General features: G+C 40.6%; 1 protein-coding gene across 1 annotated transcript in view; it reads left to right on the forward strand.

Annotated features, from left to right (window-relative positions):
• Positions 1-25,859, forward strand: part of exoc4 (exocyst complex component 4) — a 113,446-nt gene that overhangs the window by 14,867 nt on the left and 72,720 nt on the right. Inside the window, exons 8-10 of the mRNA XM_063905911.1 lie at positions 3,910-4,090; positions 13,132-13,277; positions 13,521-13,609. Of these exons, the coding sequence (XP_063761981.1) occupies positions 3,910-4,090; positions 13,132-13,277; positions 13,521-13,609 (416 nt within the window). The remainder of the gene's footprint in view (positions 1-3,909; positions 4,091-13,131; positions 13,278-13,520; positions 13,610-25,859) is intronic.

Here is a 25,859-nt window from a genome sequence, read left to right on the forward strand (position 1 = left end):
TTCGATTTGATTCCCCAGTGTCATTAAGTACAAGGTGGCTACTCTCTCCAGTGGTTGGTAAAGAGTATTGTTACTACTAATACAGCTGTAAGTAGTTTATATGCCATTGATAAGTCAGCTGTGATTTTACATTTTTAACCCACAAAAAGTATTTGAGGTTTGTTTACAGCGGGCAGTGAAGGCAGCAGTTTTGAATGCAGTCCCTCGGTGTTCATAGTCAGACAGTCAACCAGGTATGAAACACAGTAAAGGCTATGAGTGGAAGAACACCCGCCTCAGACCATGTAAACAGACACTCTGCTGCTTTAAACCCAGACGAGTCATGGTTAAACACACCCGTACACACACAAACAACTTCCCACCTGCCGTAGCGGACTGCTCCATTTTAAGAGCAGTCACATCAGCTCCTGCAGACATACACACGCAGCGAGCAGACTTGGGAAACACAGGTCTCAGTCCACTGATCCCGAACCATTTAAGAGGAACGTCTTGTTTTCTGTCAGGGAGGTTCTCTCCGGCCTCGTCTGCTTTCCCTCTTCGGTTGCCTGCTGAATATCATCTGACCTCAATGTAACAGGCCACGGTGTAGCTCATTGCCAGCTCTACTCCTTACAGATTGTTTTAAAATTGCCTGCGTGTGTGTGAGCGCCGTATTTCGTGTCAGAGCGTTTGCATCTGGGCGAACACTTAAAGGTTTGTGTGTGTGTGTTTGTACTTGGATGCATCCACACCTATTGCTGCCTATGTTCACTTCAATTTAAAGTCGAGGCTTGTTGCTATGGAAACTCCAACCAGTGTACCGCTGGAACAATGGTCTTGCATATTGCACACTATATTTTATAGCATTGCGGACTAGCAGGCAACACTTAAGCACTTTAGAGCAAATACAGCCGTGTGGGGCTTAACTCTGGGAGGTTTATGTTCTCATTCGTGTCCTCTGTGATGAGCTACGTTTAAGTGCAATTTTATTTCCAACTAAGATTTTTACTTTTAATAAGATACGCCACACAGGTTCCTCCATGCGCCAAAGCTATTAGCATGCACCACTGATCTGAGAGTCGTCCAGTTTAATTTCCATCAAAATCAGACTTGTCTCCGTTTTTTCATTTTGTTTTACAAAAACAGAGACCTTTTGCTTTTTTGAAGAGATTCTGAATCCCTTAGGAGAGCTGATTCAAAAATGAAGAAATGCTTGAATGGCCAAAGAACATTAAGATAAGGGCAGAGTATTTTAAATCCAATTTAAAAACAAGAAAAGGATGTTGATCATGAGATTGATTGCTTGTCTCTCTGCCCTATGTTCAGTAGAGTGGGCATCGGAGAGGTTTGAGCGACATTTGGGCGAATGTGTTGGTGTATGACAGAAGGATGACATGGCACCTTGAATACTTCAAAAATGGCTCCCAATTTTTTGTTTTTCCCACAATGTGTTTATCTGATTTTTTTTTACACAATACAAAAACAAGAGAAATAAAAACAAACATGCTATAATACAAGATAATCAGTTGGAAACATTATGAAAAAACACAATGACATATCCCTGGGAACTGCACTGGCACTGCATCTATTCATCTGCTTGAACATTAGATAAATTACATAATCAGTGAAGGGCCTCCACACCGTCTCAAAACATGCCGTCTAGACTTTAATAATTAGGATATCTTCTATAAAGGAAGGCCTGACAGCATCCGTCGCAACCAATGAGTGAGCAGGCCAATTCTTAATTTTTTCATCTGTGGCTGACATCCCTTCCTTATGATAATCTAACGTAGACTCCATCATTGTTTTTCCAAACTGAAACACACACAGATGTGGTGTTGGTCGGTTACTAAGGGGAGTGCAGGTCCACGTGTGTGCTCCCTGCTGTCTCTCCCGACTGTTCATCAGCCATGTGAGAGTCAGCTTCGATCCTGAGGGGAAATGAGAACAGGCCTCAAAGAACACACGATATGGATTAGGATGGCCTCCACTGGGAGATAATGAGGAGGTCTGGGCTATCTACACTTTACTTGTGTGTGTGGGATCTGTTGGAGTGTGGCTTAGAAATTGAACAAAGAACAAGCGGTGACAAGGTCAGAGCCATCCATTTTGCCCATGTCTACCTCCATGTATGCAAACATGACCATGAATAGTTTGTTCCTTTCTCAAGTTGGTGTCACTGTGTATCCATTTTTTCTTGTCAGTCCTTAATGTTTATGTATGAAAGAGGGGGAGGGTGAGCGAATTCCTCGACTGGTTGGCATCCCGCAGCTCCTCTCTTTCTTCGTCTCATCAACATCTTCCATTGGCTGAGTTATAGCTCGTAGTGATTGGTGCCTGCTTTCCTCTCCATTAATAACATTTATTCGCTGCTTCTGCCAGTGTAGTGACAGGCAGCCAACCAAAAATGCCCCTCAGTGAAACATCCATCTTGCCGTTACATTACCCCGACGCCTTCCCTGGAAACCATGGCCACTTCACAAAACTTTTAGCATGTGGTTTTTTTTTTTTGCACAGCATTTTAAATGGCTGGTTATTTGTTTCAACATGGTATTTATGAGGTAAAGACTCAGGTGTGTTGAGTTAACTTCATAAAAGATGGCTGACACAGCGTTTCTGGTCTGGAACATTTGTTGTAATGAATATTTGACCCAGAGCAGGGAGCTTTCACCCTATGTGTCCTGCCAGCTTGAGTACAAGATTCGGAACATTATAATTTTTTCAAGCAGTGTAACATATACAATATATTTCATAGTGTAAGATTAGAAATGCATCTTTGTGAAAGTTTGACACAGATGGTTTGGTTTTGGAGTGGTTTAGCTACACAGAAGGAACACATTTTCATATATCTAGGTCTATCTGGGACTTTAAATTAGAACTATTTTAGTCGCCTAGAATACAAATAAAATTGTTTCATATGCCACTCATTAAATCAAACCCAATTTAAAGGCCAGAGGATAGTACTAATCGACCGGTGTTGCACAAAGAGTGGGATTATATTTGTATTAAGTGTTATAACTCCTAAACTAAAGTGGGCACTCACTGGCATCGGTGCACCGTGTACTCATTCAGACTAAACTCATGTTACCTGTGTTCCCTCTTTACTTTGAAAGCTTTGTCCTTGTGCAGGAAGCAGGTATAGCACAGTGGGCATGGAAGCATTAGTGTAGATGAGGCAAGTGTGAGTTTTCAATCCAGAGTGCAGCACTCAGATCAAGTGGGAGGTCCTTTTGGTTTTGGCTGTGCTCTCTTCTCCAGCCAGAGACATTTAGAGCTAATGAGAGTAGCTGTTCATCTGAGTTCTGGTTGGGCAGTTTTTCCCATAACCTCGCCAGGTGCCGGGTTATTACTGCAGAAGAAATAACTGTGAGCATCAGCTGAATATGAAAAACAGGGAGCTAATACTTGTTATTTCCTTCAATGCAGACATACCTTGCCTTTGGTTTGCTCACATCAAGAGATACTTTGGATTCATACATAGCAATCTTAAATTACATTTGATTTACCAATTTGGTGGGGGTTTGTATAGTGAAACAGGGATCATTTCAACATGCAACTTAGCACATCTGAAGGCAGTGAAGAGTTATAACTAAATGTAAGTGGAGCAATTATCTCCTCCCATTGTTAGAACTGTAATTTGGATTCAACTGGAGGCTTCATATATATTTCTGAACTGTTTTAACGGATACTATACATCTGGAAGTACGGCAACCATGCAGGAGCACAGAAACCAGTCTCTAACTATGGAGACTTTTTAATCCAAGACCATGTGATGATCGAAAGTAAAAAGTGTCACATGTTTTTTCTTTTTGCATTACCACTTACTAATTGTCTTCATCTCTGCCCTTTCCCGCTCTCCTCCTCATGCTTTTACTCCCCCCCCCTCTCCTGCTCTCTTTCCCACTTGTTTCTCTCTGGCTCCCTCTACAGGCTGCTGCTGGAGCTGCTGGAGCTCCTGTTTGATAAGTTCAAGGCAGTGGCCCAGGCTCACAGCGTGGTGCTGACCCACCTGCAGCAGATCGCGGTGCAGTGCCCGGGCGGGGCCCACGAAGCGGGCATCAAACTCTACGAGCAGGCCGACGTCTCTGCCAAGATCCAGACCGTGCTGCAGGTCAGAATAGAAGACATTTACCATTGGTATATGTACTTAGAATATTTTGAGTTTTAAGATACTACATGTTAAATAAAAGTATGCTTTTAACAGCAGCAGCAGCTTTGCATAATATCTGTTAATGAAATGTTGTATAATAAGGGAAATTGGGTAACACAAAAATAAGTTTGCCATGTCTTTCAGTCAAGAAGATTGTAATGCATCTCTTTCAGGAAAGAAAAAAGAGAATATATACTGTAAGGCTATAAAGTAGGCTATACATCAATCCTACTTTGATGTATAGTATGGCATCATTGTTCCCTTTATGTGTTCATATAACATTTCTCAGAACAGGGCTATGTTGTAGCACTGAACATGGGTGTTTGTTTGGCCTCTTCTTGCAGACATACAAACAGGGTTTTACATTCATCCACTGCCATGGTGATTTGTTCATCTTTGATTCATTTTCCACCCGGCATTTGTCCTAAAACATCGATTTAATTCACCTTCTCTCACAGTAAATTAATCAGTGTAGGCACTGGCAGTGATGTGATACATGGCATTCAATCTGACAGTAAGAAGAAGCAACAGCAATAGACAGGGAAAGCTTGATTGCTTGGATTCATTTTAGGCTCTTTAATTGGCGTGTATTTATGCCGGGTTCTTGCTCCCTGCTCCCGTTTGATTGTCTGAGGGGATGAGCAGCTGTTGGGCTGACCTATTGTGAATCTCATAGGAGAATCTGTGGCAGTAGTTGCTCTCGAAGCGATCATTGTATGTGCCTGTGTCTCATGTGTGTTTATACCCAGACAAACAGCCTTTTCCCCAATGCTCCTTCACTGGGAGTTGTGTAATTTTTAATTTATCACATTTTTTCTGTGCTATTCTCATGTGTATACCCACATTTGATCAAGCGGAGGAGATGCTTCTTCCTTAAGAGATTGTTTAAATAAACAAGATGGATACAACTTGTAATCTATTTAAGGTGCTGATTATAAATGCTTTAAATGTCACGATAGTAATTGAGGGCAAGATCACAAATCAAATGTGTTTTTTTAGTCCTTCTTTCCATGCACAGACCAGTGTGTTTACTGATCAAAAACAAATGACAGAATGCTGTTGCCTACAGTAGTTAAATTAAACGGCCATCTATTTCTAACTCGTGCACCACACCTCGTCTGCTTTAAATAACTTGAGGTTTTTCCAGCTGGCATGCATGAATTATAAAAACTGAAGTGTTGAGGTGTATGCATGTAGGTTTCTGAAGGTGTGAACATGCAAAGGCATGTACTTTAATAGCTCTGCAGTACCAGATCTATAGAAGGCATTAAGCCATTCCCCAGCATGCGATCGCTGCCAACACCCAGTTGCCAGGGGCTTCACTCTCCCCCGTCTCTGCGATGTGAGATAATGTAATCTCTTGATTAGAATACTCATTACGTGAAATGAGGTTTTCTTATTCACTCACTCGTGTTATTATTTCCTGACCGATTGTATCAATATGAAAGCCTCTCGTCCCTCCCATCCTCCCTCTTGCTGTTTCTCTCATCTCTTGCTTGTTCTTTCGCCTTTCTCTTCCACTCTCCATTTCCCTTGCTCCTTCCTTCCTTCCTTCCTTCAGCATCGATGCTCCTGCCTTTGTATTGCAGACTCACACTTTCCCAATACCTTGTGCATACCCCCTCTTGCTCCTTGTAATTTCCTTCCTCATCTCATTATCTTACCTTCTTGCACACACCCTTTCACCCCCTTCATTTTGCCCACTCTGTTCTAGAGAGTTACATATCGTCAATGAGATAAATTAAATTCCTACGGCTCCCTTGGTGGCTCTGTTTAATTGTATAGGATACAGACTCAGTTCTTATCTCAAATATTAAGACCCTCAAAGGGCGAAGAAACTACCCAACATTTATCAAAATTGGCTTACGATCTTTATAAGTCCCTCACCATGTCTTTAGTTCTTCAACAGCTACTGTAAGAGTGCTTTAATAATGCATGCACAATATGCAATTTAAAAGTGATACAGAGAATTAAAAAAGAAGTATCGTTTCTCCCTTTATAGTTGAATCGCTGCCTGTCTTGCACCTCTAACTCGTTGCATATCCATCTTTGACATGTACAGAAACCTCTTGGTGTTTTTTCCCACTGAGAGGTGGCGATACCAGGTTGACCTTTCCACATGACATACCAGCAGACAGATGCAAGAGCCGACAGAAACACAGGGTGCACTCGGTTACAAGGCCTTGGCAGAGAAGCGCATCAATGTGTGACTCAGGCCCAGTAGGCTTAGAATGGGGAAGAAGTAAACAAACTTATGAAAGTCAAGAATCATGTAACGGTTCTAATCCTAATTCAGAAATGCTGAGTTAGCTTCAGTGTGGAATTATTGATTCAAGCATGAAGGACTGACTGACAATCACTGCTATTGATCCTGTAAGCAGTGTTTTAAGGCTACTTCACCGTTTTTCAAACTGCTTTCTGTATAATGTGTGTGTATCTATTGATTATTCACACTCGTTTTGAATTTACATTTCTTAGTCTTCACCACTGCATGCCTTTGCAACTCTCTACCTATCCATGATTGGATTTTTCCCTTTCCATCATCGTGTTCTTCAAAGCTGTCTGTTATATCAAAGAAATCCCAGTGACTGGATTTGATCCATAACTGATTAATATGCCTCTCTTTCCTCTTCGAAAAACACAGTATAGTAGCACCTTACAGTCTGACAGCATAGCAAGTTTAATTTGATGTAAATGTTTGTCAAAACAACAATTGGTGCCAAGCCAAGAATATCCACAAGTATCATTTGAATCTTGAACAAGGCAGAAGTCATAATATGTTTTCAGGTAATTGGATAACATAGTTCATGAAAGATCACAGTTCATAAACCACTCCATGAATTTGTTATTAAGACCACCCAGTGGGAGTGTTATTTAATGTATATTAGTGTCTATATGAGTGTGTGTGACTACTGACATCCGTCACCCTTTGACCTTGCCGACCGCTCGGCTTGAGGCGTGAGTTTGTTAATTAGCTCGGCATTTGCGCATTCTGTAAGGACTTGTGGCCGGGTGAGTGCTTGCCATGTCCACTGTCTGCTGCGAGCGTGTGACCAGAGTGCAAATCACACTTTTAATGAGTGGCTTCCTCTCTGCAGACAAGATACTTTGTGTCTGATTTCAAGAATATGGACAGTGACTATCTGCCATGATTTCTAGATCATAGAAACTTCACCTGAGAAATCAAACATTACCTTTTGATTCTGTAGCCAGGGATAAGAAAGTGAGCAACAGGGGCCAAGATTATTTGATTTGGCTCCAAATGAAGAGTACAAAACCAAACTTTGATCAGATTGACATTGAGGAATACAATTGACAGCTCTAACCAGGAAAGACATTTCCTCCTTTGGTACTGGGATATATATCCTGCCTTTGGGATATCTTTTACACATAGCTTTTATCCATTTTAGCAGTAACGCCTAATATTATTTCCTTTACATAGGTATTTCTCCTCCTCCTGTGTTTTTGATTCAGGAAAAAGTCTATGGCTTAGTTTCAACCACATAATTGAGTCATTTCATTGCCATAGATTAATCACAGCAAAAGAGGGGTATTATGGGCGCACTAAAAGGTATATAAATATACGAGTGTCTTAAATATGCACTGTCTTCCATCGACTCATCAACAGAATGAAAACGAGGCGAATTGAACTGCCAGAGAGCAGCCAGAAGACAATGATCTCTTTTAATTAGATATGAAGCAGAGACATCGCTACGTTGTTCTCGCCCAACATTTTAATCAATGTGTCACATTTATTCTGCCCTCCGAAGCGCTGTCCTATTTACATATCGCTGGAGCGCACTGAAGTCTATCATCCCTTCTCTCTCAGCCCAACCCCCCATCCAACATATACTAACTACATCGCTAAGAAACGGGAGACTTCATCAACGGCTCATGTTTCTTCAATCACTCTCTTGACTTGTTGGTACACTTTATGCTGTGAAAGGGTGCAAACAAAATGTCCTGTTCAGTAAAACGTTATCATCTTGGGATGGATTTTAACTCTGCATGTTTATTTGTTTGACATGTTTTGCCAGATAATTCCCTTCTCTGTTACCAGCAGTAATGTCACATATTCTCACACAAAAGTGCTGTTTTGATAGCAAACTCAAAAACTCAAGTGATCATATGACACTTAAACCCATGCCTAATTACTTTATAACTGCAATTAAAATAAAGACGTAGAAAGAGGCTATTCACTACAGTCTATTTCTGGATCATCACAGAGAAATTGACTTTGACTTATATTTTAAACCAATTAAAGGTGAAAAGTAATATTGTCAGGGCTGTACACATTTATATATCATTCCATGCAGTTCAGATTAGTTATACAGTAGTTATTGATCTTTCATCATATTCACTGCTATTTTAACTATAGGAAAAACAATAAGAGCCCTTATTTTAAATGAGTGTATTCATAGAAACACTGTTCAAAGTCTTCTTTTATTTATATTCCCTTTTGTTTTAAGCAATAAATACACCTAGAATTGTTTTCACATCAAACACGCATGGTAGGGACACAGCAAGGACACTGAGAGAAATGAAATGGGTTTCAGCGAACACTCAGGCACATCTTCCTTTCCTGCGTCAACAAGATATCCTTCAAAAGATTGACTAGATGCGCTACTCTCCAGGTGGGAACCCCCACTGGTTAGCCGTAGTGGTGTACTTTGGGAGTAGTTGTGGCTGGAGCTCTGTCAGAACTTGTGAAGGTTATTGAAGTTTCTGGAACACAATCAATACAGGGGGGGGGGGGGTGTATAAAGAACACTTTCTTTGGTGGCCAAGGACACTTTGGGCTCTCACTTCAAGCTAGCAGCGAGGGATATCAGTCAATATGTTTTGTGACCAGACACCAGCCAGGGGATTTAATGGGAAAACAGCCGATTTCAATAAAGCCTTGAGAATGGAACAAAGTGTTGAGTTGTTCTCTCGGCTGCTTTTGAGACGACTTAATAAGAAGGAAAACACAAAATAAAGCAATATTTATTTCTTCAATTTGCCCGCTCAGTTCATCGAGTGGCAAGTGCTCACCTGTTCAGCTTTGAGTGGTGGCCTCTTAATTGGACCAATTTGCTGGGTGTTAAGGCCCTAATGGACATAATGGAGATACACTTTACTGTGGGTGACATCAGTTTGGAAGAAATGAGTGGGAGTGCTAGAAATGAATGATAAAGGCACACTTGAAATTAAGCTTTTCTTATTAAGAACTTAGCTCACCCAGATGGAATGATTTAAGTTTTGGAAGAAACCCAAGTCACTCAAGAGCCAAAGATGCTTGTTGTTTGATAGCATTACATAAAAAAGTTATGGTGGAAATACTTTAGAAAGAGATGAGTTTATGCTGTGCTCTTTACACACATGCAACAACACTCAAATTGTTGTGAACTTTTTAGCTTGGTCTAAGTATCTGGTGTGAAGAGCCGAAGTCTCACATCTGTACATAGCACCTTTTTTTATATGCACTATTCCCATGAATATTGGTTTAGAGGGGGTTCATTTCCTCCTCCATTTTCTCTAACAACTCTGTAAACTCTTAATGGAAGTTACAGTAGAAGTTCACTTAACTAATGTGGCACAGAGATACTGTTTTTGCTCCCAAGATGCATCTACACTGAAGAAGTTGCTTGGACGATGGTTTGATGTCTAAACGGCAGATTTAGATAGACATGATGTTACTTTGTTTCTTTTTGGTGCCACTATTTGTATTCCTCTAATAGCAGAGCCAGGTATCTCAAATATGGTCAAGGCTTCAGGCTTTCACCAAACTAGATATAGCTGCTGTTTGGATCTGTTCTCTGGGGACCATCTCTAATTAATGCTCTTGCTGCAGTCACTGAAAGAATGTTGTGGTACCTTTCCCTTTTTCTTTTGTGTCCTTATTGTAGCCTGAACAGAGTTTTGCTGATATCTTGAACTTAGGTTAATTTCTTATTTTGGTCATATTCATATCTTTGCAACCTCATTATCTTGTTACTCTTGACTTTTTTTGTAATCCAATTCCTTTTACTATTTTCTGAATATACAGAAATATGATTTATTTTCTGGAAGAGTTAAAGGATAACCAGCCCAATGAGATAGTATTTTTTGCAGCATGATTCCCTGCTATGTTTGGAACATTTAATGCTGGGCAACTAATCTAGGTTCTCCTTGTTTGCATCGAGTGTTGTGTGTGATTACTTGTAACTTGTGTAGATATTAGTTTGCTATTATTAGGTCCCTTGAGATGTAATTGATTAGAGCTGTTGACAGGAAGTGGTGATCACCCTCCAGAGTCATAGTCAAGGATAATTGACTTCAAGAAAAAAGCGACTTTAATTGAAGAAGTTGCTGTAATTATAAAACTTCCACATTAGACACTTACCTGAGAAACCTTCTTGACAACCAAGGTCTTTTTTTTACTGAAAAGGCTCTGTTATTCTTGGTAATTAGTTTGCATACTGCGCAATGAGATTGAGATATATTTAATCCTTGTCATCCAATCTACTTGTAATGAGAAACACACACATAATCAGTAGTTAGGCTTTGCAACAAAGTATCCTGTAAGAGCCAAGGTAGCTCTTGTTATTGAGGCAGCTTTGTTGATTCCAGGTGAACAACTTCTGCCCTTGTCAATATTAGTTATAGAAACCAACCCTCTTTTTCAACTTCAGTTAGTGTGTTAATTTGAACAGCTCTTTATTTGACTTGTGTCCTCTCTTTGTCTTCCTTATTTCCCTGCTTTTACATTTTCTCTTTAGCATTCTGTTCAGTGTCCCTTCTCCTATAATCCTTTGCTCTTTCCATTCTTCACAACTCCACCTTTATCTCTCCTTCCGTGTTATGTTCTGCCTCCCATCCTTCTCTTCCGCTATCTTTCTCTCTGTCCTAGCAGTCCAGTTAATTGCCTCGAAAGTTCAGTCTGTCTCTGGGCTAATGCAATTTAAGTAGGGTCGGAGCCCCTTCATCAGCCCAGCGCTGGCATTTCATTAAGTCTACTTGGGCGTTAGCTTGCAAGCAAGTGGGGGTTTCGCTCCATCAGCTCATCATTAGTAATTAATACACTGATAGGATTAGCTGCAGCATGAGTCTAGTGACAAGTGGAGGCCCTGGTGTTGCCAGTGTGAGAGGGCGTGTGTGATATGGCCTCCAGCGCTGTGTGTGCTGTGGGAAGTAGTTGGAGGGTAATTAAATGTTTGGTGGAAGATTGTGCATGTGTTTTACTTGCTTATTTACATTTGTGACCAGTTGTTATAACGCCAGACTCCCTTAACTTGATATCACAAGTGAAAAATTGCCTCTGAATGCACAATTTGATTGAACTTTTAAAGCAAAAACATTCCACCTGCTTTTGCATTACTTTTACGCATGTATGTTCATGTGTGTGCACTTTAATTAACATCATCCTACCATGTGAAGGCTTTCCCTTGCATGGCGGCGAGGGAGCTCTCTGCGGCGTTAATTACATCATTACGGTCGGGATGGATCTCCATCTGCTCGGCCATTACTCCTGTCCCATTCTGGGCTGACCCACACGGCGCCTCAGAATTAGACACACACAGGCTAAATGGCCCTGCTAAATTATGAAGCTATTAGATATGGAAAGCTATTTTAGAGCATATGTATTCACACAGAGAGAGGAAGGAAGAAGGGAGAAGAGAGAGAAAGGGGAGGATGAGCTGAGGTAGACGGAGCAACAGAGAGAAAATAGAAACGTGAGAAATGAGAGATGAAGCACTAAGAGATTTTGAAAAATGAGATCCAATGAAGGCAACAGAGGGAATGTGCAGATAGAATGATAGAGTAGAGGAAGTTAACTTTCTCTGCCTGGCCATGATTTCAATGTGCTTGTCCTCAGCTATTGTTAGAAATTGATAAGATTTTTATGAAGCATAGGACGTTGATGGATTCCACCATGGATCATGCAGACAGGTCAGGGAAATGGTAGACAAGAATTTTTACTCCCATCATCAAAAGGCCTTTTTTTATCTCAAAGTTTGGTGTGTCTTTTGTTTTTTTAGAAAAGGCTTTGTGAAAGCATTTACTGCGCTACTAAGGCAATAAATAAAAACACCTGTTGCGAGAGATTTCCATACCAAACCTGCTACTGTAGGTGTATTTATCTCTTTTTTCACTGCAGTTTTACACTACATTTGATGGGAAAATCAAACAATAATTCAGGAAAATGTTTTTGGAACAAAATTTTATGGCAACTGAATGCTTGTGTGAGTAATGTTTCACAAAAACTGAAGAGAAATTGTAAACAGTGCAAAGGAGACAGATTAAAAAAGTAAAATGATACTGTATAGCAAATCAGGTAAAATGTTTTACTAAGGTAATAATATTCCCAGTATTTAAAACGAAGCATTTACCCATACTGTAGAAGTGGACATGCTGTACAAAGGCGTTTGCTTTATAAAAGTTATCATGAATACTTAATAAGTGGACATAGCAGGCAGGTTGAGCTTACAGGATATGAATGTTAATGGGAGCTTTTAAGCAAAAATGTGTAATATGAACGTGATGAATAAGGGACCACCATTAAAAAAGCTTCAGTGAATGACTTGAAACGGTTTTTGACAGTTGAGATGAATGCATTGTAGTTTGTTGTGATTTGTTTTAGAAATATCCCATCGTTTTTCAGTGTTTCTGTTATTTGTCTCTTCTATTACACCTTAAATTAGACGTCTTAGGTTATGCTTTAACTTTAAAGCAAACTGTCACCAACATAAAGGTGCTAAATATTTATATGCAGCAAGGCAATTTCAACGCGCGTACATACTTTTGACCTTTAATCTAAAATATTAATTTCTTTTAGCTTCAAATTGTTGGCAGTAAAAAAACAGCTATAGGAAATGTTGTGTCTGTCTGACACAATTGCACTTAGTAAGCACTTAGTCTGAACATGGGAAGATTGAAGCCTCCTATTTGACCTTGCTATAGAACAATCTCCTATTAAAACCGAAGGGCTTCTTATTTTTCTGTTGGGTAGCTTTTGACCCGGCGCTCTGTTTGTTGTTCAGGTTCTGCTGATGGAGTATCTGGACGTGAAGAACAGCCGCAGTGCCACAGAGCCGTCAGCTCAGCTCTCCTATGCCAGCACTGGCAGTGAGTTCGCTGCCTTTTTCTCCAAGAAGAAACCACAGCGGGCCAAGCAGTCGCTCTTCAAGTAAGGATCACATCCTTTGCTCTCTGCCTTGTGCTTCACCAAATTTACAAAAATGAAAAGAATAAATAACCCTCCATGTAAGAGAAGTCAAATTGAAATATCTCAAAATAAAATATATGGAATGTTACTCAAATAAAAGAGTCTGACTTGACTTTAGTCTGTCTCAAAGGCCACTAGATTCCTATTCCGTGTTGTACTGCTGTGCCGCGTTTCCACTTGTTGAACTCTTTGTGTGTTCTGTAGGTTTGAATCCTCTTCCCATGCCATCAGCATGAGTGCCTACTTGAGAGAGCAGAGGAGAGAACTCTACAGCAAGAGTGGAGAATTACAAGGTGAGGAAGGTGGGGGGGAATGAAGGACAAACTGCGAAATGGAAGGTATAGAGAGTTGTGGGGTAGGGGGGGCAAAACACTCCCAAACAGCTGGATTGGAGAAGTGAAAATGAGTGGGAAGACTGTGAGATGATGGAACAGAATGTGTGAAAAGTATTGACAGAAGACTGAAAAAAAGGAATGAGCAATCTGACAGAGAGGGGAATAAATTGAGTTTGATTTGTGTGTGTTGAATAAAGCAGGAGAGAAAAGAGCAGCTGGAACACAGAGGGAAGGGTGAGGTCAGGTTCGGGGATAATGAAAAACGGGAGGTAAGGAACGAGGTTAAAGGCGCCAAAAAAAAAGACGTGAGTAGAAAAAATAGAGACCTCTAAGCCAACTGAACAGACAGAAATAATGGGTAAAGGCAGGTTGATACAGAGATTGTAAAAAGATGGCGAACAGGTGGTGTCTTTTGGCCTTGACGAGGGAGACGAAGGATCCAGCCAGAGAGTGACGGAGGGATTTGGGGTACAGTGGGGAGAGCAGTATAACAAACGGTGAAGATAGCACCGGTGTGTTGCAGGTCGAGAAGTCCACTCAGGAAAAGAAAGGCGGACAACAGAATTGTGGAGAGGAAGAGGGCGATAGCGATAGAGATTGACGAGAGGCACAGAGCAGGGTGACTTTGCAGATTCCGCCTACAGGGAGAGGCCTTGAAAACCTCTCACTAAACACACACACACACACACACACACACACACACACACACACACACACACACACACACACACACACACACACACACACACACACAAAAAATAGCAGAGTGAGTGAGCTGCAGACCCTGGAGAGCCTAAGCAGTTCTAACGCTCATACTTCTTCTGCTCCTCTTCCTCTGCTCTCTGTTTCTCTTCCTATGACCTTGAGGTTTCAATCAGCAGTGCTGTTTGTCTGCTACCATTCCTGTTTTCACACTGAGCTCCTCGTTGACATTGTTTGGATAAATAGCAAAGGTAGGAAATGGAGCGAGGAAAATAACTGCAAAGTGCTTTTAATCCTTTTGCTTTTAAAGTACGACTCCATAACAACAAAATCATCCTTCGACAAAATATGCATAACTCAATATGACTATTTAGGGGTAAATAATGCAGTTTTAATTAAGATTCTCTTGGTATTTGACTAAAAAATAAGCAAAGAAATGACTTGACTATCAATTCTAAAAGGCATTTCATGCAGTTCCTTTTTTAGCTTTGACATAAAAAGGCGCTCGTACAGTAGCTGGTCTGTAAATGTATGCAAAATGTACTGCCTCGGCTCCCGCCGGCACAAAAGGAACAGCTTTGATTAACTGTGGATAAAGGAAAACCCCAAATGGTCTTCAAATAACAGCTCACTTTTTTTTCTTCCTCCATCTGTCGGCGCCCCAGAAAGAAAGGGGGGGAAAAACTTTTTTTTTTGACTGGCTGAATGCCTCCGAGCGTTTATAAGAAGATGAGATTTCTCTGGGCTTTCATTTCACCTGTCACAATGCGTAGCACCGGCCACAAGCCCAGGCTGGGCCCTGAATAGCTGCAAAGAGATTGGAGGAGTAAGAAATCATTTAGAAAGTGAAATAAGTCGACTGTGATGGAGGGAGGGGGGATGGAGGGAAGGAGGGAGGGAGAGGAAGGTTAAAAGTCATTGTTTTCATCAGGGTCCAGCGAAGAAGCCATTAAGAGATTTCTGAAGGAAGAAATTAGAAAAATATGTATTGAGACAGAGTGGAAAGGGACTTTTTCTCTCTCTTCAAATTAAACTTACTGTAGGGAGGGAGGGGGAGGAAAAGAGTTAGGAAGGGGAGATTGAGTTGATGAGTTCTTCTGGCTGTGGGATTACTCAACACTTAAAGCTTAGTCATGTGTGTCTCTTAGTCTCTCCACTTGGAGTTTCGTAAACTCTTTTTTCCTCAACGGTCTGCTTCAAGTCAATAAAGTTAATAACTCAAATTTAAACCAACACAGCCTCAGAAATAACACTTGGATTGCTCGTTTCCAGCTATGCACCGCTTCAAAGAGAATAGAAATGGCCGTGCCCTGAAAAGAGCAAAAGTCAGAAATACAGACGCTACTATGCTCTTTGTGCCCCGTCTTTCGCAGTTTCCCAGCTCTTTAGGATAAGAATCAAAGCAGCAGCAGTTGTACAGAATGTGTGATGATCATGTAGCCTATACAGAGTCACATATCTCTAATAGGCTTGAAATTAATCTGTAATATCTGTAATTTATGTCCCCCGAGTGTTATAAGGATTCTCCATATATCATTACACACATGCTGACAGCTATACAGGGACATAGCCACATGCCTCATATACACATGCAAACACACAGGGACTTAATTGCTTGCCTCCTTCATTGGAGCACGCCTCGTACGCTTCAATTAATCCAATGTTTCATCCAAAGACGTTATTACAGCTCCATATGCAGCCACATCTGGAATGTGTGTTGGTAACGTATGCAGTGAGACCGCCAGCTAGAGCATAGTGTTCATATTTACAGCAGCACCTCAGCTGTCTGACGATTTGAATGTGTATGTAGGGTTTGTGGGAGTGTTTGTGTCCTTGGCAAACCACTACTTTAGAATCACAGAACCCCATCCAGATTCAATCACAGTCCCTATGAATAAATTATGAAAATAACAATTCTTCCAGCTCTAGATGTGTTACCATGCCCCCCCCGTTCCTCCGCATGTTTCCCAACCACAAGACTTTACATCTCCTGATTTTTTTTATCACCTCTCTATCGTGTGTGTATGCCTCTGAGTACCCCAGTGGTCACCTAGGTGGTGGAGTGTGAAAATATCTCAACAACCACTGCAGTGTTGCACCAAGCCGAGTCAGTAATGCATTTACAGCCTTTTTTTGATATTATTTCTCTTTGTGTTGCATCCTTTCATTGTGTTTTGTGCGATATTGCCTTGCCCCGGGGGCACGTTTGAAGTGACACCCCCACCATGTGACAAAGCCTGCCTATCTCCATACGCTTGCCCCGGATATGCACGTAAACAAACACACACTCTTCAGTCTTTCCCCTTTTTCCTTCAGGCACATTTTCCCATTCCCAACTCTGACCTCCATCCACTTCCAAGATGTATTCATAATCAACTCAGTCGCAAATCAATTTCCCACATTCCCTGTTTTTGTTTTGATATTCAAATGGACTTGTTTACACTGCGTCCAGCAAACAAAAGAACTCCCTGGCTGAGGCCCCTACGCTAAAGCAATCTACTTTCAAACAAATGCTCTCTGCCCACACCTCTGTACCTTAAGAGAGAAAAAAAAGCTGTGTTAGGGGTTTCTTGTTTATGTATAAAAGAATCATGTTCCCCTGAGAGAGGGAGGAACAGCGAGGGGAGGAGGAGGAAGAGAGCCGCTGCTGGGAGCAACCAGAAGTGGTGTTCCTTGTCAAGCGGATTTGTACACCTTAATGGGGAGGAGAGGGAGAAAAGGTGCAAATGGAAAAATATCTAGTGGGAGACACGGCTGGAGGTGATGGTGGGTGGGATATCAGGGGTGGGGCTAGCACATGTTAATAGCCACGTGTTCATAGAAGTGTGCTTATGTGCGTGAAACCTGAAGTAGCACAAACGGCGTGTTCCTGCCAATGTGTGATGACACAAACTGGAAATGTGATTACTGGGGTTGTGGTATTATGTTTAGGGGAAAGACCATTTCAGAAAAGCTTGGACATTACAGAATGGTGACGGGGTCATTAGATGAAGCTTTGTCGAGACACATGCCTGCAGAAAATAACATACCCGCACTTTCCATTAGATAGCTCCTCGAGAAAAAACTGATTTTTATTTCTAACCACATTCAACGCCCACTTTCTGCTCCTCACTCTTTTTTTATTGTATAATCACTGACTTGCCCCTTTAATAATTACTTTTCCAATCACTCATCCCCTGCATTTGTTGTCGGACTTCAAGGATAATGACTGTGATCAATACTTGACTTCCGCTGACCTTGCAATTATAATTTATCATATTCATAAACGAGCCTGAGATGGAAGTGGTGAAAACGTCGATACTTATTAAAGGATTATGACGCTGGAATGTCGAAGACTCCAGCTAAGCCGTATTCTATGCCTTCCATTTTTATTTCTATTTTTCTTCTCCTTGCTTTCTTGCTCTGTCAATATGTTTAAAGCTCATGTTTCTTTTTCTCGTGCGGCTGTATGCTTAGGTCTCCTAACATGGAAGACCTAATAAAGGACTCAGATCATAAGCAAATTAAATCAAGTCAAAGTAAGTTGGATGTTCATAAGGACTAACCATAAGTAAATGTCAGTCAAATGATTGAATTAAATGTAACATTAAGATATTAGGTTCTATTAAAATGTAAGAATCAAGATTAAAGTAACTAGAGACACTTTTTATCAAGGGGCCGTAGTTTCTGTGTGAGCAAAAAATATTTGACTGAACTACAGAGCTGGATTTCTTTTAAACTGATTACATTTATAAACTTCTAATCCTCAGGCCCTTCTAAACTCTATATTACATCATGTGCTGTAAAAGGAAGATGATTTACTATTTTCATAACCCTTATGTCCCCTTAAAACTTTTTCGCAACAGATTGAATTTAATAGTCATACATTATGTAAAGCAGGTAATATTATATTCACATATAATTCAAAACTTGTTGTAAGTTTCTCAGAAACTTCTGAAAAATGATCCTGCTCTCAAATGTGTAAGAATTACGGGACATTTGCAAGAACACTCATAAACTTTACCATAATACTTTTTTTGATTCACATGTATAACCTATATAAAGCCCCGGAAAAAATCACTTAGGCATATCATTTTCTCTTGTTTGATTATTTATAACAAAACAATGTCTTTGACTTAAATGAGTATTTTTCTACTGACAATTTTTCTCTGGTGAAATTCACAAACACTGGAATGGTTGCCATACATGTAAAGATAAAGATTTAAGAAACATTTGGAGTGGTCTCTTAATTTTTTCCGGAGCTGTATATACAACAATATATATTAGGTTCACCCTTCCTGTTTTTACATATTTCCTTTCCATTATTCGTGGTGGAACATTACTTTAGAAGATAAGTGATGTAGAAAAAAGGCAACATGTCACATCCATGACTGATGAGGGCTTTCATTGTGTGTGTGTGTGTGTGTGTGTGTGTGTGTGTGTGTGTGTGTGTGTGTGTGTGTGTGTGTGTGTGTGTGTGTGTGTGTGTGTGTGTGTGTGTGTGTGTGTGTGTGTGTGTGTGTGTGTGTGTGTGTGTGTGTGTGTGTGTGTGTGTGTGTGTGTGTGTGTGTGTGTGTGTGTGTGTGTGTGTGTGTGTGTGTGTGTGTGTGTGTGTGTGTGCTACATAAAGTATGCATGCCAGGTCATGTCATAAGTGACATGTGCAACATGCTGTAATTGAATGACATGTTGTAGCCGAGTCTTTACTCCTGTACACCGCAGGAATGCCACTAGCAAATGACATGTTTCCCCTCTTGCACAGGTGCCAGACCTCCATAAATCACTTTGTTCCAGCAGCGACATAACTGGGTTTGTAGATAAAAATGCAAGGTACCTCTGTTACCTGACAGGCTATTACTGTGAAAAGCCTTTATTTGTGTTCAGCATGAAAGCAAATATGGAGCAGCTCTGCATATTGTGGGGAAAAAAAACCAGGCACACACACACACCGCTGCAGATGTCTTTGCTTTCACTAGCTATTTGTACGTTAGCTTGGGCTCATCATGTTCAATTTGCTCCAACATAGATTTCAGCAAGGTTGATTGATTGGATAAAACATTAGAGATATGATTCCCCTCCCCTCTTCTCTTAAGATACACCCCCCCCCCCCCCCCCCCCACACACACACACACACACACACACACAAATAAATGCAGTGTTGGATTCTCGTCTGCTGTGGGTCCAGTGATTGAATTACAGCTCTGGTGCTGAAATTAGAGTGGAACATGGAGACAGTGTAGAAAATGCGCTGTGGCTTGTAATAATGATATCAGGATTTTACTGTACTGTACCTCTCCAGGACCTCAGTTAGAAAGATAGAAGCCTGATATTTGAGAAGACATTGTTATTTAAAGACGGACATTACAGGTGCCAGCATTTGACTCACTGTTACTATGTCAAACATTTGTGAACCTAGGGAAAGCGCTTTACAGAATCAATGCCAGGATATTGCACTTTGCATGCTGGTTTTCAGTTCATTTAGCAATCATGGCTCTTTACTTTTGGACACAACGTGAATCACAGATAATTATCCAAACAAAAGCCAGCAGCACCTGCTGGAAGAACTTGGTACGAACCCAGGAGCAAAACTGGATGTCATCCAAAATCACTCTTCCATTAACAAGTGCACTTCCACATTAGACTCTGCATGCATGTCTCCTTCACTCTATCCATCCATAATAACATTTAAACTAAACTAGCTGACAAAGTGGAAGAATTACTCATGCTATACTAGAAGGTTAAACTAAGGTTTGTATTTTTAAAATAATATTTAAATTATGTCTTTTCTTTCAACTTATTTTCAGTTTATTGAAGCTGTTTTAGTTTGGTGTGTGACCTTGGCTGTGACTTTTATAAAGAGTTTAATCTTGATAGATAAAACAGTTTGATGTCCTTGTCTAAACGTGTGCACATAAATATCACTGTGGAAAAACCGACAAAGGATTATTATCAGTGTTTTTTTGTTGTGTAATAAAAGGGCATACAAAAAATAAAAAAATCCAAGAAATTTGAATCTCATTACCAAACATCAGATCTGGACAATGCAAATTACAGTAAAGCAGTGTAATGTCTCTAAAACCGTCTGAGATAAAACATCAACATGGCCAAGGTCAGTGTTTGGACACGGCAGCTTTTGACCCTGTCGAGCTGGAAGAATAGAAAAGGCGTGGAGATGCAGAGGACAACAGGAGGAGAATAGAACACGGTTGTAATAGTTTACACAGTGCAGACATTTAATCAGAGGGAAACAGCTTGGTGTGTTTTCACAACCTGAGGCTAATTTGAATCAGCATTGGTCTTGTCATTATTGGCGGCTTTGACTGTCACCTCTGTGTTTACTTTTAATCTCAGTCCTGCTGATTGGAGAAGATGGAGGGATGAATAAATGAAAAAGGGAGGGGTTGAGGAAAGAATGGTGGTACATGGGGCTGTAGAGACCTTGGCACCTGCATTTTAGCAGCTTCACTGGCAGCCTGACCGATAAACACTCACCTCTCGCTTACCCAGCATGCAACAGGTTTTTCTGGTAAGGTGAGGGTTTTCAATGTGCTGTCTGATTCTCTGCTGGGTCAAATCAGAGATGTGATGAAACTTCGTTTTATGGCCGATTACTTCTCCTGGTCTTTATCCACACTCGCATACATTCACATGTATTTGTATATCAACATGATCTATGAGCTCAATCACTCATAGATCATTCTTTGTTATTGTTGACAGATTCAAGAGACCACGGCAGTAAAGAGTGTTTTATCACCCTTGATGGTCCAGAGGTGGAACTGTTTCTGTAACAGCTGCTGTTTAAGGAAAACCTTATGTTTTTAGAGAATGTTTTATCGCCTATGACTTATGTCTTTTAATCATGTTACTGGTGTTTTGTAACGGTTGTATCAGCACTGTCTGCAGTCCGTTTTTTTACACATTATTCCTGGTGGTGCTGTTGACCTGGGTATGAAAAACACCAGACTTTTTACGCCATGCTAATTGCATAGAAATGTATTGTATGTTTATTGGTCCGCTTCTTCGTTCAGGGACTGTAAAACCTCAGATGGTTATACCGATATTTTTCTACATATACCAATGTTCCCTATAACACAATTTCAACAGAATTTGATGTTCTTCTGACTTCTCTAATTAGCATACATTTTTTCCATGTTAGCGGTGCATTAGCTTTGCAATGGCTCTTTAGTCTTGCTTCTGTGAAAAGGAGAATATTGATCAAATCACCACATTTTGGAAGACTGCACATAGTTTGTTCCCATTGCCACTATTTGTTAACAGATTGAAACAAAATGTCATTTCTGAAGTTTAAATGTCAAATGACATACATTTCCAGCTATCCAAAGCTCCCCCTCTCCCTCATAATGTCAGTTAAATTAGAATACGTCTTCATAATGTCTTAAGAGAGACATTCCACCAAAATGAATATTCACTCTGCTACTGTAGTGCATTGTTGTCATACCACCACTGGCAGATGTGCATTCATTAAACTCTAGACCATGGAGACTCATTGCGTGCCACATAGAGGCTTTCAATTATTAATCCAGCTCAATTTACACCTGAATTTATTTATACTATTATTTATTTATACCGTTTATTCTCATCAAAGGCCTGGTTTGGTCTCCTGGTTGGTGGAGCAGCAATATCATCCTATCAAATTAATTTTAATAATAGAAGGCTCTCATTAAGACTCAAACAGACATGAAGACAGTCTGAGTGGAATAGGATGCCTGGAATTGACCAGAGAGTCATACATTATTGACAAGGAAATCGCTTTTATTAGATCAGCAGGTTACAACTGTGAATATTCAGCCGGCTGCCAGTCTAATACTTTCACAAGCATATACAAATTTAAATGTATCTGAGTTCAACACGGAGAACATTACCTGAATTGATCACACCAAAAACTAATTTTCATAGCATAACAGCTACAGACAAATGAGGCTATTGAGTTTGAAAATTGGATTATTCTCCATGTTGCTTTCCATTCGCTCAATTTAGCATGGAATGTGCAGTGCTGGCTAACGGCACAGATTAAGGGCCTCAATCAAATGACAGGCACAGACATTTAATGGGCTAACAATTACTGCACATACTGCAGAGAAATGTCCGTGCAGAATCCTACCTGTCAAATATCAATTAAGGATATTTTTTCATCTACCATATTTTTATAACAAAACAGCCACATAACAATTTAAAAGAAAACAATGAAGAGAATATTTATATAGACATGATTGTATATCAACATGAAAGTTAATTATTAATACAATTATATGGAAGGATGATAATTGCAAGAGAATGAAGATATACAGCCCTGGAAAAAAAATAAGAGACCAGTGCAGCGTTATCATTTTCTCTTTTTTTAATCATTTATGGGTATTTTTTTATGGTATTCTATAATCTACTGCCAATTTTTCTTTGTGTTGGAATTCAACAAACACTGGAATCGCTGCCATACATGTAGAGATACAGATTTAAGAGTGGTCTCATCCGGAGCTGTATATCATTGTATAAAGACTTTTGAGAAAATGATTCATAGTGAAAAAAGTTATACAATCAAGAAAAAATGTCAAGAAACGTTTAAAATATTTGTACAAATCACCTAAACATCATTGAATTATCCTCAATTGCGACATATTTGGTAGAACATGTACCTCACATAGGGTATTATGAGTTTAACTTCAGTCCTTTTTTTCATATAGGCACAGACATTTAGACGGCGGATGGAAAACCGATTTCAAACCACTTGTAAATTAGGGATTATGACTGCTCCTCAGCCCTGCCTGTCTGGATTTCCCCATCTCGCTATCTCTGGCACACTCGCAGATGCATACAGAAGCACTCTGTTCCCGGGAGACGCTAGAGTGTGTTAAAGAAGGCATCACACGTCTGTTCTCTCCCTGCCTAAATCTGGGCAGGGCTGGAATTCATCACAGGATCAAACCCTTTTCTCATCAAACCCAGGAAAGTGTAGCTAATGCAATTTCACTAAGTCAGTGCCCGACTTGATTACATGTGGGCTGGGGAGCGCATGCTAAGGCACCATAGGGGGTTGGATGAGTGTCACTGTGTGAGTGTGTGTAGTTTAGGTTGATCCATTGGTTTTAGTCAGTCCAACAGTCAAAAATATGTGTGTTTGTTTGAAGCTATTGTCGATTGTGTAAACATATCTGTACCTGTTTGTACCCCTTAAATCCATGGATAGAAGTAGTGTGTCATGTCTGCTTTGGTGTATGTGTTGCTGATGGAGCAGTGGTCCTCGAGGGGGAATTCAGGCAGATTTGGCCACATTAGAATGTGTCGCTACTTCCTTTCCAGCTTTCAGTTGCCGTCCCACTGAGCACCACACCGCCACACACCACTCCCACTAATCCTGGATCAGACCACACACCGAGGGACTGAAATGCACAGACACCCATCCAGAGAACACGAAGGAATACTCAAGCACACACACACACACACAAACTCTGACAAACATAATGACACTTTCACATTTTTGTTTGGCAGCAGTTCGGTGGCACCCTGACCTGCAACCGGAGCCACCCTGTCACGTCTAGACAACTCTGAAGAACCGCATGCATATTAATGCTGTCCTATTTAATATTCATCGGTGATATGCCCTGTTGGCAGCTGGTCGCAGACCCCACGGATCAATGGGGTCTCTTCCTCGCTCCTTTGTCTGACACGGATGCAGATGTTTAGAGCATGAAATTAAATTGGTCACTGTCATCGGGAATACATGCATGGAAGTCAATTCGGTGTGTGTTTGTGTATTTTGACATGGCTCTTGGAGCAGACAGGTAACGCTAACTTCCCCAGAGTCTTTGACATGTTGATGTTATTCATGAGAACTTGAGTGTTTGCAAGTTGATGACAAGGAAACAAAAGTTTATCCCGCTCTTTCCACATTGATAACCAGAGAGAGAGAGAGAAAGATGGAGAACATGGGAGAGAGGGTGGATGAGCAGGAGAGTGCGTAGGCGGCAGCTTTGTTTAGGAGCCTGTAATTGAGTCTTCATTGAATTGGCACCAAAGGAAGGATGAATGGGTGGAGAGATGGAAAAAGAGAGTATGAGTGAATTGGACCTCATCCCTGTCTCCATTTAGCAATGTGGGTTTACCATGCAGGTGAATTTCATGGAGACAGATCAGAATCAGAAACGCTTGATTTGAAAGTTTTGGATGGATTGAAAGCTTTCTCTTGTCATTTTAATGAAAATACGAAACCCTGTTCTCTCCCAATTATAAATGTATGATGGAGGCCGGTCCAGGGAACAATGGCTTGATATGCATTTGAATGCATGTCTATGAAGGCGGGGCAGGTAATGCAGAACAGGCTTGCGCACTATGGCGTAGTGTCTTTGTGTTATATCACACGCGCTTTACAAGGTTGTATTGGACATGGAAATGAAACAGCAGAGCAAGGAAAGTGAAATCTCACCACTTCAGAACACACATGCACACACACCCTTACCCACTCCTGAAACCCTATCAAAGCGAATCAGTGTGTTTGATTTCTGTCCAGATTTTCAGCTCTGTACACCTGACTCTACATCACACCTCATTGAAACAGACCACAGTTTCTACCTTTTTGATGGCATTATTCTTAGTAACAGGCTATTTCCTAAAGGTTTCCCATACAAGAGCTCATGCAATATATCAGAATCCCTTGGTTTGGAAGCAAGAAAGTCACCGATTGCATTGCCTGTTTTTTTTCCAAATTCGGTCACTGCTGTATGACTTAACCATAAACCTGATACTGAGAATCCTGATAAATGACTTTTTCTTTACTGGCAGAAATTTAAAGGCAGAAATTCTACCCACTAACCTTTTCCTTTCCACAACTTTTCTTGTGAACACTATAAGCATATATACGTGACGTGCACATCCAGTCATGCGTAGTATTATTAAAAACCTTTATACAGGCAGATACAGACACACACACACACACACACACACACACACACACACACACACACACACACACACACACACACACACACACACACACGGACAAAGACAGACAATCATTTTCCTTTGCAGTTAGCTGTATTGACAATGAGCCGCAATTTCTCCCCCATCAATTATATTGATTACTTCAGGATGAGTGAAGGTAATGAGCTTCGGTGTTCTCTCTCTCCCCTTTGATCTCCCCTCTTCCCCTGTCTGCTGCCCCTTTCCCTCTAACTCCCCCCCTTCCCCCTCTCTGAGCATGTTACATGGCAATGATTTTCTGATTAACCCTGTTAGCTGTAGGGTTCACCCACACAGTGATGCAGGGGCATGGAGGAGTGTGAGCATGTGGGAGGCATTACGATTTGTGATAGAGAGCTGCACCGATAGACTCATTTATTAGGACTTAAGTTCTACTCCTGTACTGATTCGATATTTAAATATTTTGAAATATTTCTGAGTAATATAAGAATTTGAAAACAGATGGATTTTGAGAGTACATCATTTTTAGTTCAGAGTTCAGGGTCATCTGCAGAGTAGGACTCTTGGCATTAGTTGGGATTTTGTGTCTTGCAAA

Source organism: Eleginops maclovinus, chromosome 17 (genome assembly GCF_036324505.1).
Source record: "Eleginops maclovinus isolate JMC-PN-2008 ecotype Puerto Natales chromosome 17, JC_Emac_rtc_rv5, whole genome shotgun sequence".
Taxonomy (NCBI): domain Eukaryota; kingdom Metazoa; phylum Chordata; class Actinopteri; order Perciformes; family Eleginopidae; genus Eleginops; species Eleginops maclovinus.